The sequence below is a fragment of the Alosa pseudoharengus genome, unplaced genomic scaffold (assembly GCF_046254945.1).
Source record: "Alosa pseudoharengus isolate Yale_2024_CS ecotype anadromous, Long Island Sound unplaced genomic scaffold, YU_APseudo_1.1 YU_APseudo_1.1_scf_9, whole genome shotgun sequence".
Classification (NCBI taxonomy): Eukaryota; Metazoa; Chordata; class Actinopteri; order Clupeiformes; family Clupeidae; genus Alosa; species Alosa pseudoharengus.
Window position 1 is genome coordinate 37,100,455 of NW_027468881.1, and position 12,212 is coordinate 37,112,666.

Genomic DNA, 12,212 nt, shown 5'->3' on the forward strand with positions numbered 1-12,212 from the left:
ATGTCCTTACACAAAGACACATACACACAGGGTTACCATTTTGTGTGTGTGTGTGTGTGTGTGTGTGTGTGTGTGTGTGTGTGTGATGAGAGGGAGGGAGAGAGAGAGAGAAATAGGGACAGAAATAACTGATTCCCAAAAGATTGCACAACCTTGAAACAAATGATTTTCAGGAATACTACTCATCGGAATGACTGGGAAACAAACATAATGGGTACACACACACACATGCACACACACAGGCTGTTCCTGTAAACCAAGCCTAGCGGGTATTCTGTAGCCCTTTCTCACGTACAGATCTCTAACCAAGATCAGACTGGGTGTTCTTTTTTCCATAAACACCCATCTTTCTATAAAACGTCACACATCCAAAATTCGATAATGATCACACACACTGTAAATATGAGCTCCATATTGTGGCTCTGTGGAGGGATGTGTCATTTTTTTTTAACAAGGACAATCTTGCTATTCTTGGCTGATTATTTAGTAAGAGACAGAAAAGGGCAGGGTGACGTGTGTGTGTGTGTGTGTGTCTGTTTCTGGACACTGCTGGACACTCTTTGTCTGGCCCCAGGTGGTTTCCTGTGTTTACATTCTTGACGTCATGGTGAAGGAAGCATGTGAAGAAGGAGAGATGCTACAGATTCGTCTTCTTTGGGACTTCAATGTCCACAGTTCCAGTTCAGCTCAAGTTGTGTTGACCAATGTTGTGTTGACCAACTTAGCTCTTTCTGCGTCAGTCACATATAATTTATCCACTGAAACCACAAACCACATCGTCCCAGTGCTGAAGGACGTCCCAGGGCAGGAAGGCATAGGGCCCCCTCACACTGTGCCATCACCAGCATCTGTATCGTCATGGCCACTAGATCATGACTGTCCTCCTTCTAGGTTCTTGTGGTTGTAGAGGTGAGTCCAATCCTGGAGCATATTCATATCCACATATTTAAGGGCAGGGATACGTGGCATTCAGTGCGGGTGAAAATATCTCCAACTTCACCGGACAGTCTAATGTTTTTTTTTCATCACATCTCTGAATGCGGATTGGAATATTTATCAAAGAGCTTGGACAAAGTAACATTGCAGGTTTTAGCTGTAGGTGATGTCAAACAGTTGTTAGCTGTCAAATCCAAAGTCAACATGGTCGTTTAGATAGCCATGGTACAATCCTCATGGCATGTGACAGGCAGTTGGGTGTTTTCCCAAAAACGTTCTGAATTTGGTGTGCCACATTTATTTTTCAATTATCAGAGTTTTTGTAACATCAACTGTAGCATTTTTGCAGTAAATGTCCTTCTTCAAGGTGATAAATGCATGTGACTTGGTAGTGTGCTGTTAGATTTCCCTCTCATTCTCATCAAGCAAGTCTTGGTTGTGTGTCCAGGAGTATTTATGCTCATGTCAATAACTGCAGATTTGAGCATGTCCCAGTGCAGTATAGTGTCTAATACTGCTTTGGCACTTCCAGGAAAATGATGACCCAGTTCCTAGTAAAGCACCCTTTTAACACTGAGCTTTGGGAATCATTGCTTTATCTACACTCTTCATTTTCAACATGCCTCTGGGAAGTTTCATTTTGGTAATGACTAGGACCCAGGACTAGGTTCTGGTGAAGCAGGCTCAAGTGAATAGTCCCCTTTTCTCTTCTGTAAGCTGTCCTTCATCAGGGCAGTCAGGTTTCACAGGGTGCGGCTCCTCAGCTCTCAAACAACAATGGCCGTTCACCTTTCACGTCAATCACTAGATCTATTTGCCATGAGGGTATAGTTGTCATGGCAAATAAAGTTCTGGTTTGCAATGTGTAGATACTACTGGTTCTGACCACACAGTGGTGATCCCCCTCGATGGTGTTGGTCCAGACAGTGGAGTTTGAGGCAGACTATATTTAGGCCATTTTGTTCCAGCACCTTCCCCATGGGTTGCTCAGTCAACAGTGCAGCACTCTAAAAGCCCTCCTGCCTCCGGGAGGCTGAGTCCCAGGGCTTAGCAACTGATCATACACCCACTGCCTGAGTGCCGGATTGTGGCTGAGAGCTCCTGGACGTCACTGTGCTGCCCCTGTCAGCACACTGTGAGCAGCACAGCGCTTTAACACAACACAGGCTGTTTCCAGGGCCTGATCTGATCCCCTTCCCTTTGGAAGGATGCCTATGCGGGACAGCCTGTAGCACGGGGAGGCTCATGTGACAGCAGACCCCACAACGGCATGGAAAATCCAAGACGATTGTGGACCCTCCCTGACTGCAGCCTTCGATTCCGTTGTGACCACAGTCATCAGTTCCACTGTTGATGTCTTTCCTGGATTGTGCATGATCTGGCACCTCCCCCTTGACATGTCCACCCCAAGCTGACCCCACCCGGGGCTAGACTCCAGAGGGACTGGGCTGCATAATTCATCAATTTTTTTAATCTCAATCATGATTTTGTCTAGCCACAATGAAATGAACAGCAAAACAAATCAGGCGCTCTCTAAACATGTTTGACCGTGTGGCTGCATGCACCAATCACAGCTGCTCTCTGCACCAGGCGGCCTGAGGTTTTTGAAGTTGTTTATCAACACAAACCCGAAAGATTAAACTCATGAACAAGAAGACCCATAAACAGAGCAAAAGAAAAACAAAACTAGACAGATGAGTCAGAGCAGGACAGAGCAGAGTGCAGGAAGGACAGGAAGGCCGAGAGAGTGCGGGGTGAGACAGGACCAGCACCACCTTACTCTCTATTACAACATGTCAGAGAGAGAGTGCGGGGTGAGACAGGACCAGCACCACCTTACTCTCCATTACAACATGTCAGAGAGAGAGTGCGGGGTGAGACAGGACCAGCACCACCTTACTCTCCATTACAACATGTCAGAGAGAGAGTGCGGGGTGAGACAGGACCAGCACCACCTTACTCTCCATTACAACATGTCAGAGAGAGTGCGGGGTGAGACAGAACTACTGTAGCACCACCTTACTCTCCATTACAACATGTCATTCATAGCCTGACGAGCCAGACCCACATTAAAATGTAGGGTCTGGGCACTCACCGTTCGCAGTGCTCAGTCCGAGGGGCGGGATAATCGGTTGTCTTTCAAATTCCCTCTGCACGCAATAGGACAGCGCTGAGTCACATGCGTTTCCCACCAGCGGAGCTAGTTGGCTAGTTCAAACTTTTGCCAACTTAATAAAAGCTTAACTCGTGTCACACTGTTCGCCAACAGCAACATCCATCTTCTTTGTTTTCAAGTAGCAGGGAATTCAAGCCAAACCGTTGAAACTCTGCCATCAATCATTATGTTAAGCCCGCCTTTATACGACTCTATACACGATTTGATTGGCCTCATAGAAGTTTAATTTTTCGAGCTCACAAGCCAACGGAGAGTTGCTAGACTAGCCCTAATTTGCTGCCTCTAGGGTGCGTCTAGATTTCTAGGCTATGTCATTCATACAGCATGCAGAAAATCAGAGACTGAATGAAACAAACTAGCCAATAAAGGGGCTGGGTGTTAATTGTGCCCTACACACACACATGCACGCACGCACGCACACACAGTATATGTTGCACTTTGTTTTATATGGTTACCATAGAGTGGCCTATGTTTTATATGGTTACCATAGAGTGGCCTATGTTTTATATGGTTACCATGGAGTGGCCTATGTTTTATATGGTTACCATAGAGTGGCCTATGTTTTATATGGTTACCATGGAGTGGCCTATGTTTTATATGGTTACCATGGAGTGGCCTATGTTTTATATGGTTACCATAGAGTGGCCTATGAGGAAGACGGGCAGGCTGGGATGACGCTCTCTCATGATGCTGATGTGTTGCAGAGAGTCTCTGATGAAAATCTGAAAATCTTTAACATTCATCCGCTCTCCCTCGCTCTGACCGTGACCCACTAGAGAGAGAGAGAGAGAGAGAGAGGGAGAGAGAGAGAGAGAGAAAGAGGGAGGGAGAGAGGGAGAGAGAGGGGGAGAGAGAGAGAGAAAGAAAGAGAGAGAGAGAGAGTCAAATGTCAAATTCAACCATGAATCCATTTTTAGGAGCTACTGTAGCATTTGATTCCATAAAAACAGTGAGCAGCAATGAGAATAGAGAGATACACAGTGGAGATATTTGGGAAAGAATGGAGAACAGCTTTCATTCATTTGGCATGGGAAAGGCAGAGGAATTACACAGTGCCAAATTTAGCTCAGAATTAGTTTGGATCTGAGTTCAAGACACCACTGAGCAATGTTCACGCCTATCTTAGCGGGCCCGCTACAAAGGCACTCACTCATGCAGTCTCTGTGAAGGCCGCAGTGTGTGCTGCCCACTGCCTAATGCCACCCGCTCACACGTTGCCTGGCGCAGTGCTGTGTGGGAGCTCGGGGAACAACACATTCCTTTGGAACAGAGCCCTGAAATCATGTGATACATCTGGAATGGCGGGGTCAACTAAGACCTTGGCCATGTCTCTAGATGTCCATTCCAACGCTGGCAGTTAGCATGTCAAGAGTAGTTCTGAATTATGACATTTGAATTATGTCAACAGATGCACATGAAATTGGGAACATTTGTGAATGAAACTTGACAATCTGTGAGAAGCAGACTTGGTCATTTTTTAGAAAAGAGCACATGTTTGGGCATGACTTGTTAACATTTTGTGAATGTAGGTGAAATTCACTGCTGACTAGCCTTAGACCAAAAGCCTTTCATCTGATGATCTTTTAAATCTTGTGATAAGATTCTAACTGTGTGTTGCGAAAACTGGATTTATTATGATATTTCAAATTCGGTGAACTATGTTATTTCTCCCTGAGCTGTCATCATACTTACTGGCTTAACCAAGCCTTACACTGAAAGACTAAGTAATGCTTTATTAAGAAAGTACTATGAGAGACATGAGCAACACAAGCAATTGAGATGAGCATATAGAAAGGAAGTAGCTCTGCTTGTGGTTGTGTGCGTGACTAACCGTGGTCATGAGCGAACAGCAGCAGCGAATGTTTGGTGAGTGACTGGGCCACGTCATTGTAGGCCCCACAATGCTCTCCAGCTCCATGTGCCACGAACACCAGCGCCCTGCAACACAGGTCACTCACTCTGTTAGAGCAGAGCAGGCAGCACACACTCATATATGCAGTACACACACACTTACACTCACACAGTACACACACTCACATATGCAGTACACACACACTCACACACACACTTCCAGGGCAGTGTGAAGAGCAGAGCAGGCGGCACACACTCACATATGCAGTACACACACACACACACTCACACAGTACACACACTCAACATATACAGTACACACACACACACTCACATATGCAGTACACACACACACTCACACAGACACACACTTCCAGTGCAGTGTGAAGAGCAGAGCAGGCGGCACACACTATATATGCAGTACAGTACACACACTCACACAGACACGCACTTCTAGTGCAGTGTGAAGTGCAAATGGACTTTCATAAACACACTAAAACAAATGTAGGTTGGGTAAGTGCCTGCTGGGTGACTATGCTTATGCAGTGTGATAAATAACCTCAGAGAAGTACAGACTGTACACACACACACACACACACACACACACACATACATTTGCAGTTCTTGTGTGATGTAGTGACACTAATGACAGGTTTGGGTCTGAAAAAGAGTGGGCACCAATTAGCCAAATCAGTGAATTAGTGTGGAGAGACGGAGAGAGAAGAGGGACAGAAAAGAGGCTCATTAGCCATCCCCATTTACATTGCTGTCACTCTTTTGCCCATCTCTCTCCAAAGACCCTTTATTTCTCTCTTCTCTCTTTCCTCCTAGAATTTCTGAACATAGAGATCGATCTATGTGTGTGTGTGTGTGTGTGTGTGTGTGTGTGTGTGTGTGAGAGAGAGAGATAGAGAAAGAGAGAGAGAGAGAAAGAGAGAGAGAGAGAGAAAGAGAGGCAGACAGAGGCAAAGAGTAGACTGAAAGAGGGTCTTTGTGTTTTGCAGGGACTATGAGGGTTAACTGCCTCTATTGACTGTTATGCTGTAAATATATAGGCAGTCCCTGAGGGCAGCATATACCATCTGTTATGATGTATGTAAATATATAGGCAGTCCCTGAGGGCAGCATATACCATCTGTATCTGTGTTCTACACCCTGCAGCCTCATCCATATGACCATTAATCACCAGGCCAGCAGCATGAGAGCTGCTCTATTGTCCAGCGCAGGCCCATCCACACACATGCATCTCTCTGGCAGACCCCCACAAGCAGCTTTCTAAACACTCAAACACACACACACACACACACACACACACACACACACACACACACACACACACACACACACACACACACACACACACACACACACACACACACACACACACACACACACACACACACACACACACACACTGTGTTAAACTCCTCACTGTGGATCTTAATCAGATTATAGCCTTCAGCCCCTGAACCCAGACAGGGGTCAATGTAGTGAGGTCAATGGCACCATGTGAAAAGACTTTGTGTGTGATGAGAAATAGAGTGAGAGAGAGTCAGAGAGAAAGAGAAACATCCCAGTCAACAAACAAGGTTGTTGTGCAAGGGCATCACTGTGTGTTATTTAATGTGATAAACTCACAGGCGTAATATGCATGTGTGTGCGTGTGCGTGTGTGTGTGTGTGTGTGTGTGTGTGTGTGTGTGTGTGTGTGTGTGTGTGTGTGTAAAACACTGGCCTTCTGCTAAGTTCACTGGCTGCATTGTCCACTAAAAGATCTGTCAATCATTATTGTGCTCCCTCCCTCATCCCTGAGCACCTTTCACCCATTTTACTTGAACTGAGCAGACTCAACTCAACATGAGGTACTTTTTTAAAATGGGTGCCAACATTTGGTCAGCATATGTTTGCATTCAGCTGCATACCAACCGTCGAATTCTTGCAATACACCAAATAGCCCAATCCCCAGTGCTGAGCCGAGCACTACAGTGTTTGCATGTCTGTATCTGATGAAAAAGCTGATGTGTTGCCAAAGCGCCCAAATGCAGCACAGCTGACTGCATCAGTTTAGCTGTTTTCAGACAACTGCTCTGTTAGATAGTCCACTGTGTTTATTTGTGTTATAACTGTAAGCTACACTGTAATGAAATGAGTAGAGTAGTTAAACAGTGTTTCACACCATGCCCTACTTTCAGTTCCTGGACAAACATCCACGTTGTTCTGTAAAAAAGCCTTGCTGCATCTGACCCTTGTGTGCTGTTATGTGCTGCATCTGACCCTTACGTGCTGCATCTGACCCTTATGTGCTGCATCTGACCCTTACGTGCTGTTATGTGCTGCATCTGACCCTTATGTGCTGCATCTGACCCTTACGTGCTGTTATGTGCTGCATCTGACCCTTACGTGCTGCATCTGACCCTTACGTGCTGCATCTGACCCTTACGTGCTGCATCTGACCCTTGTGTGCTGTTATGTGCTGCATCTGACCCTTATGTGCTGCATCTGACCCTTATGTGCTGCATCTGACCCTTACGTGCTGCATCTGACCCTTATGTGCTGCATCTGACCCTTACGTGCTGTTATGTGCTGCATCTGACCCTTACGTGCTGCATCTGACCCTTATGTGCTGTTATGTGCTGCATCTGACCCTTGTGTGCTGTTATGTGCTGCATCTGACCCTTATGTGCTGCATCTGACCCTTATGTGCACCTGACCCTTGTGTGCTGTTATGTGCTCTCCCTGAACCTTATGTGCTCTACCTGACCCTTGTGTGCTGTTATGTGCTCTACCTGACCCTTATATGCTGCATCTGACCCTTATGTGCTGCATCTGACCCTTATGTGCTGCTATGTGGTTGTACATGTTTGCTTACGTTTCTGGACTCGGCTGTATTATTTGTCAGGTTAGTTCCGCTGGCTCCTTCTGATCTACACACTAATACCAGAGACACAGCACTCAAAAAATCCTCCATGGATATCCATGGGGTTAGCTTGTATAAATATGGCAGTGGTCTACACAATCCTCCATGGATATGCATGGGGTTAGCTTGTATAAATACGGCAGTGGTCTACACATATCCCGTCCCTTCCGCTGCAAAAGAGTCGACATGTGAATACATTGTGCCAATCATGTGCTGTGTTGTGAAGACATCGTGCCAGTCATATCATGTGTTGTGATCTCACTGCTGGAGCAAGGTTGGTGTTGTTTGCTGAAATAGATGCCTGATAAGTGCCCAAAAAGTGTTGCAATATGGCCACCGAGTGGAGGGACTTGCCTAAAAGGACTTTGCTAATACAGGCTACACCTGTATCCTACTGTCACTACTGTGAAGCTACACCATAGGCTAGCTTGTTCATCAGGACTCTACATACAGATCTGAAGTTTACAGTTTAGGCCACCAGTGCAGTGACGGGGACAATGTACTGCAGGAGAAGCTGTCCTTCAGATGAGACATTAAACCGAGGTCCTGACTCACTGTGGTCATTAAAGATCCAATGGCACTTATCACAAAGAGTAGGGGGTCCCCCGGTGTCCTGGCTAAATTCCCCACCTGGCTCATTCGATCTGGCCCCCTAATCATCCCCCACTGTAATTGGCTCATTCACTCCCTCACTCTCCACCTCAAGCTGGTGTGTGGTGAGCGTTCTGGCACATTATGGTGGCCATGCATCACCCTGGTGGGTGCTACACATTGGTGGTGGTTAGTGAGGTTCCCCCTTCACTGTGAAGCGCTATATACATGTTGTTGTACAAGCTAATTGTGTAAACGTGGGATCGGTTCCAGTTAGCCTTACAGGTAAACAGGCTGTGTTCTGCGTTCAAAATATGGCCTGTCTAGAGTAGACTAGGTGCCTTCATCGGGCTATCAGGCAGAGGTCGCGTGTGAGCAGCTGGGGAGCTGTGGGGAGCCTAAGCAGTGGGACGGCTTTTGCTTGTGTGACATGCCTTCAAAACAAACGGCTTTCTTATTTCAGCATCAGTGGTTATCCACAGTGTGACTCATTTCACACAACACAGAGCGAGGCGTGATTTTAACAACCTGTTAAACCTGCAATGCCACCTGCTCAAATAGCTATGAGGAGTCACTGGAGAGCACAGAGAGAGAGAGAGAGAGAGAGAGAGAGAGAGAGAGAGAGAGAGAGAGAGAGAGTGCTTCACTGTCTGTCTGCACTGGGATGGAGCTACGTTCGCTGGTCTTGCCCATCCCACTATCCACAGTAAGGTGCATTCGGCACACATCATGTGCACTGGAGACTGTGGGAGGAAAACATGCAGGCAACCAGAATGCAAAGCTTAAAAGGGATTGTACACTCAAATCAGTAGATCTCTCAAAATCAGTCACTTTACAGAACAATTAAATTATCTTTAAAAGTTCATTCAGTGCTCTTGATGACATCTTTTTGGTCAAAATATGCAGACATATTAGCTAGCACAATGTTATTGTCAATGGCAACATGGTAGATGTTCTCATTACGTACCAGCAGTGCTCACCATATGAAGAACCTACCAGTACCAGTAGATTGATTCCAATCTGATTCCAATAGAGGTTTTGGAAAATTCAGTGAATTGCTGCTCGATTTGAATTGCTGACATATCCGTTGTAATAATAACCATACAATTTTAAAGAAGAACAATTCAAGGATAATGAATAGACAGGCCTAAGAGGGGTTTTCTGTTGCCATTTAAAATGTTCATTGAGCCCACATATTTAGTAGCTAACTTCCACAATTTTATTTTCGACAACTTTTGACCAAAGAGCTCATAAAGGGACATTATGACAAAAAATCAGTAATGTAAGAGGGTGCTAACCATAGGACCATATAAGACTTTAAAATCGACCATTAAAAAGGCTTTTAAAAGACCAGAAGTCCTAGGCTAATGTTGCTATATATCAATGTTTCTGAGCAATATCAAATCAATATGCCCTCTCCGCAGACTTCCTCTCATGCAGATCTATTGACACATAATTGACACAGGCCATTTGTGTTGACTGGTCAAGCACCTGTCTGATTTAATGGATGTTCAAGGCTACAATAAGCATCACCTGTTTACTAGTTATAATGTACGGGCTTAAACAGCTTGCAGGGACCTGGCATTTACACCTTGAAAACAAAAAGGCTCAGGAGAAGCATATGGCACTACACCACCCACATGCCAGCAGCTATATTAAACAACTCAATAAATAAAAAGGTTTTTCCCCCAAGCCTATCCTCCATAGACACAATTAAGCCCACATGCCTTTGGTGTGTGTGATAATCCCCCACACACCCGAAAAGGGGGGGGGGGGGGGGGGTGGGGGAGTACGAACTAAAGCAGGCCACTTGGTTAGTCAAAGGCGGGAAAGTGACTGTTACCATGGAAACAGCATGACTGGGGAAGTACCATGCTCAAAGGAGGTTGAAAAGGTTGCCAGGGCAACAAAGGATGTGAGATACCTTCAGTATAGCATGTGGTCTGCGCAGTCTCAGTAAATGTGCAGGACATGTGATTGAAAAATGAGGAAGTGCAGTCTGGCAAAGAGTTGAAAATTAACTGCCGCTGTACTCCTATCTACAAAAGAAATCAATGAAAAACTTATGGCAGTGAGAGAGTGTATGCTGGCTACTGTATCACTAGGCTACAGGCTATTACTTTCCCTTACTACTCTTACACATGCACTGGCCTAGGCTACACACAAACACACACACACACACACACACACAGGTGTAGAGTCAGAATTTTACATCATGTAAACTGAATGTGAAAATCTTATGTCCTTCTGTGACCTTTGCATGTGACAGTCACGCCGGCTGATTAGGCTATTGCCTTAGCGAGTTGTCTTATTATATCCTGTTACAAACATTAACGTCAACACCCAGTTGTTGTCAGCGACGTATTGACACCGTGTTGTAATGCAACAACATGCAAACTGACCTTGGAGGGACTTCCGGCTCCCAGTAGCGACAGAATAAATGCTGTCCGTCCGCGTTGATTATGTGCGGCAGGTCGTCGTAGGGGATACCTTGCGGACTCCGTCGCGGCGTCCCTGGCTCTGGCATGGCAGGGCTATTCAACGTTTCTGTAATATAGTCCCGCAGGAGGATCAGGACATCGGAGCTGAGCCAGCATGATACCACGGCAACCAGCATACAGGTGGCGAAGACGTTCATTGTCTTAGTTTCATTCATTTCAGTCGCACAACAGTGCGCGACGTAGGCTAGTAGGCTACACTAAGGGAATGTTTTCAATTAGGTTTAGGCTACAGCCACTGACGTCGCAGAGCCTGGGTTCAGTATCACATGCAGACACCAACACACATAACTACCCTGACGGCTGACAAAATGAGGGAACCTAGAGGCAGATGCATGTGAAATGCATTGACTACACCACTAGAACAACGTCCTATATAGACTGTCAATGCTCGCAGAACCTCGCGCTGGTCAGCAGCACGCTCAAAAAATAGGACAGCAAAAATAGGCTCAAACCATAGGCTGCTCCATGCGCCTCTGCTGGAGATATTGTCAACAGCTTGAATTAACCCGCTATGGGAGAGAAATATGTATATGCTCTGTATAAAATACATATCTGGGTCGACAGAAATCAGTTTAAAACCTCAGATGATAATGCCTCGTCTAAGCATGTTGGCTATAGCCTACCTCGCAGCCTATTTGTTACACTTGCCCAGTTGTGGGATACCGTTATTATATTATGTAGCCTTATGGTATGGACACATCAAATTATGTAAAATCTAGGATGTTTGAATAGACAATCAAATGACCTTTCTTTGTCAGCCAAAGCGACGTTAAACAACTATTTCTCCATAAACAGAGTAAATAACATTAACCGGGATTTAGTTTTAATGGCATCCCACATTCATTTAACGAAAGTTGTATAAACAAAGTCATAGAGTAGGCTAGACTGTTGAATGAGTGCATCACACCATAGGCTATAGCTGAACCTGCAGTAGCCTATAGCCTACGAGAAAACTCGGTCAGAAGTATTTTAACTTTCTAACATAAAGCGATAATATGTCAAAAGTAAACTCACCTAGTGTTTTATGAAATGTGACAAATCAGGTAGGCCTAGCCTTGGCAGTGATGAAAAAGGAAGAGAAATGAAACCAATTCAGCTCTCCGGTGTCGGGGAGGGCGGTGGGACTAGCGCTCGTTCGTGGCGTTCTCACACATTAGGGCAGCGTGCTTCCCCTCTGATGCTACGATTCAAACTGCTGGGTGGAGACTGAAGTGCGAGACTGGGGGAAGCACAAGCACACA

General features: G+C 45.6%; 1 protein-coding gene across 3 annotated transcripts in view; it reads right to left on the minus strand.

Moving 5' to 3' along the window:
- The window catches only part of mgll (monoglyceride lipase), a 16,764-nt gene extending 4,590 nt beyond the window's left edge, over positions 1-12,174 (minus strand). The window contains exons 1-4 of one of the 3 annotated variants that reach the window (XM_076277170.1): positions 11,986-12,174; positions 10,873-11,017; positions 4,944-5,050; positions 3,748-3,884 (exon numbers count right to left, since the gene is read on the minus strand). In XM_076277170.1, the coding sequence (XP_076133285.1) occupies positions 3,748-3,884; positions 4,944-5,050; positions 10,873-10,997 (369 nt within the window). In that variant the 5' untranslated portion in view covers positions 10,998-11,017; positions 11,986-12,174. Of the gene's footprint in view, positions 1-3,747; positions 3,885-4,943; positions 5,051-10,872; positions 11,381-11,985 lie in introns of those variants that run through there. The other 2 variants (XM_076277169.1, XM_076277168.1) reach the window with 2 other exon arrangements.
- Between the last annotated feature and the right edge of the window lie 38 nt (positions 12,175-12,212).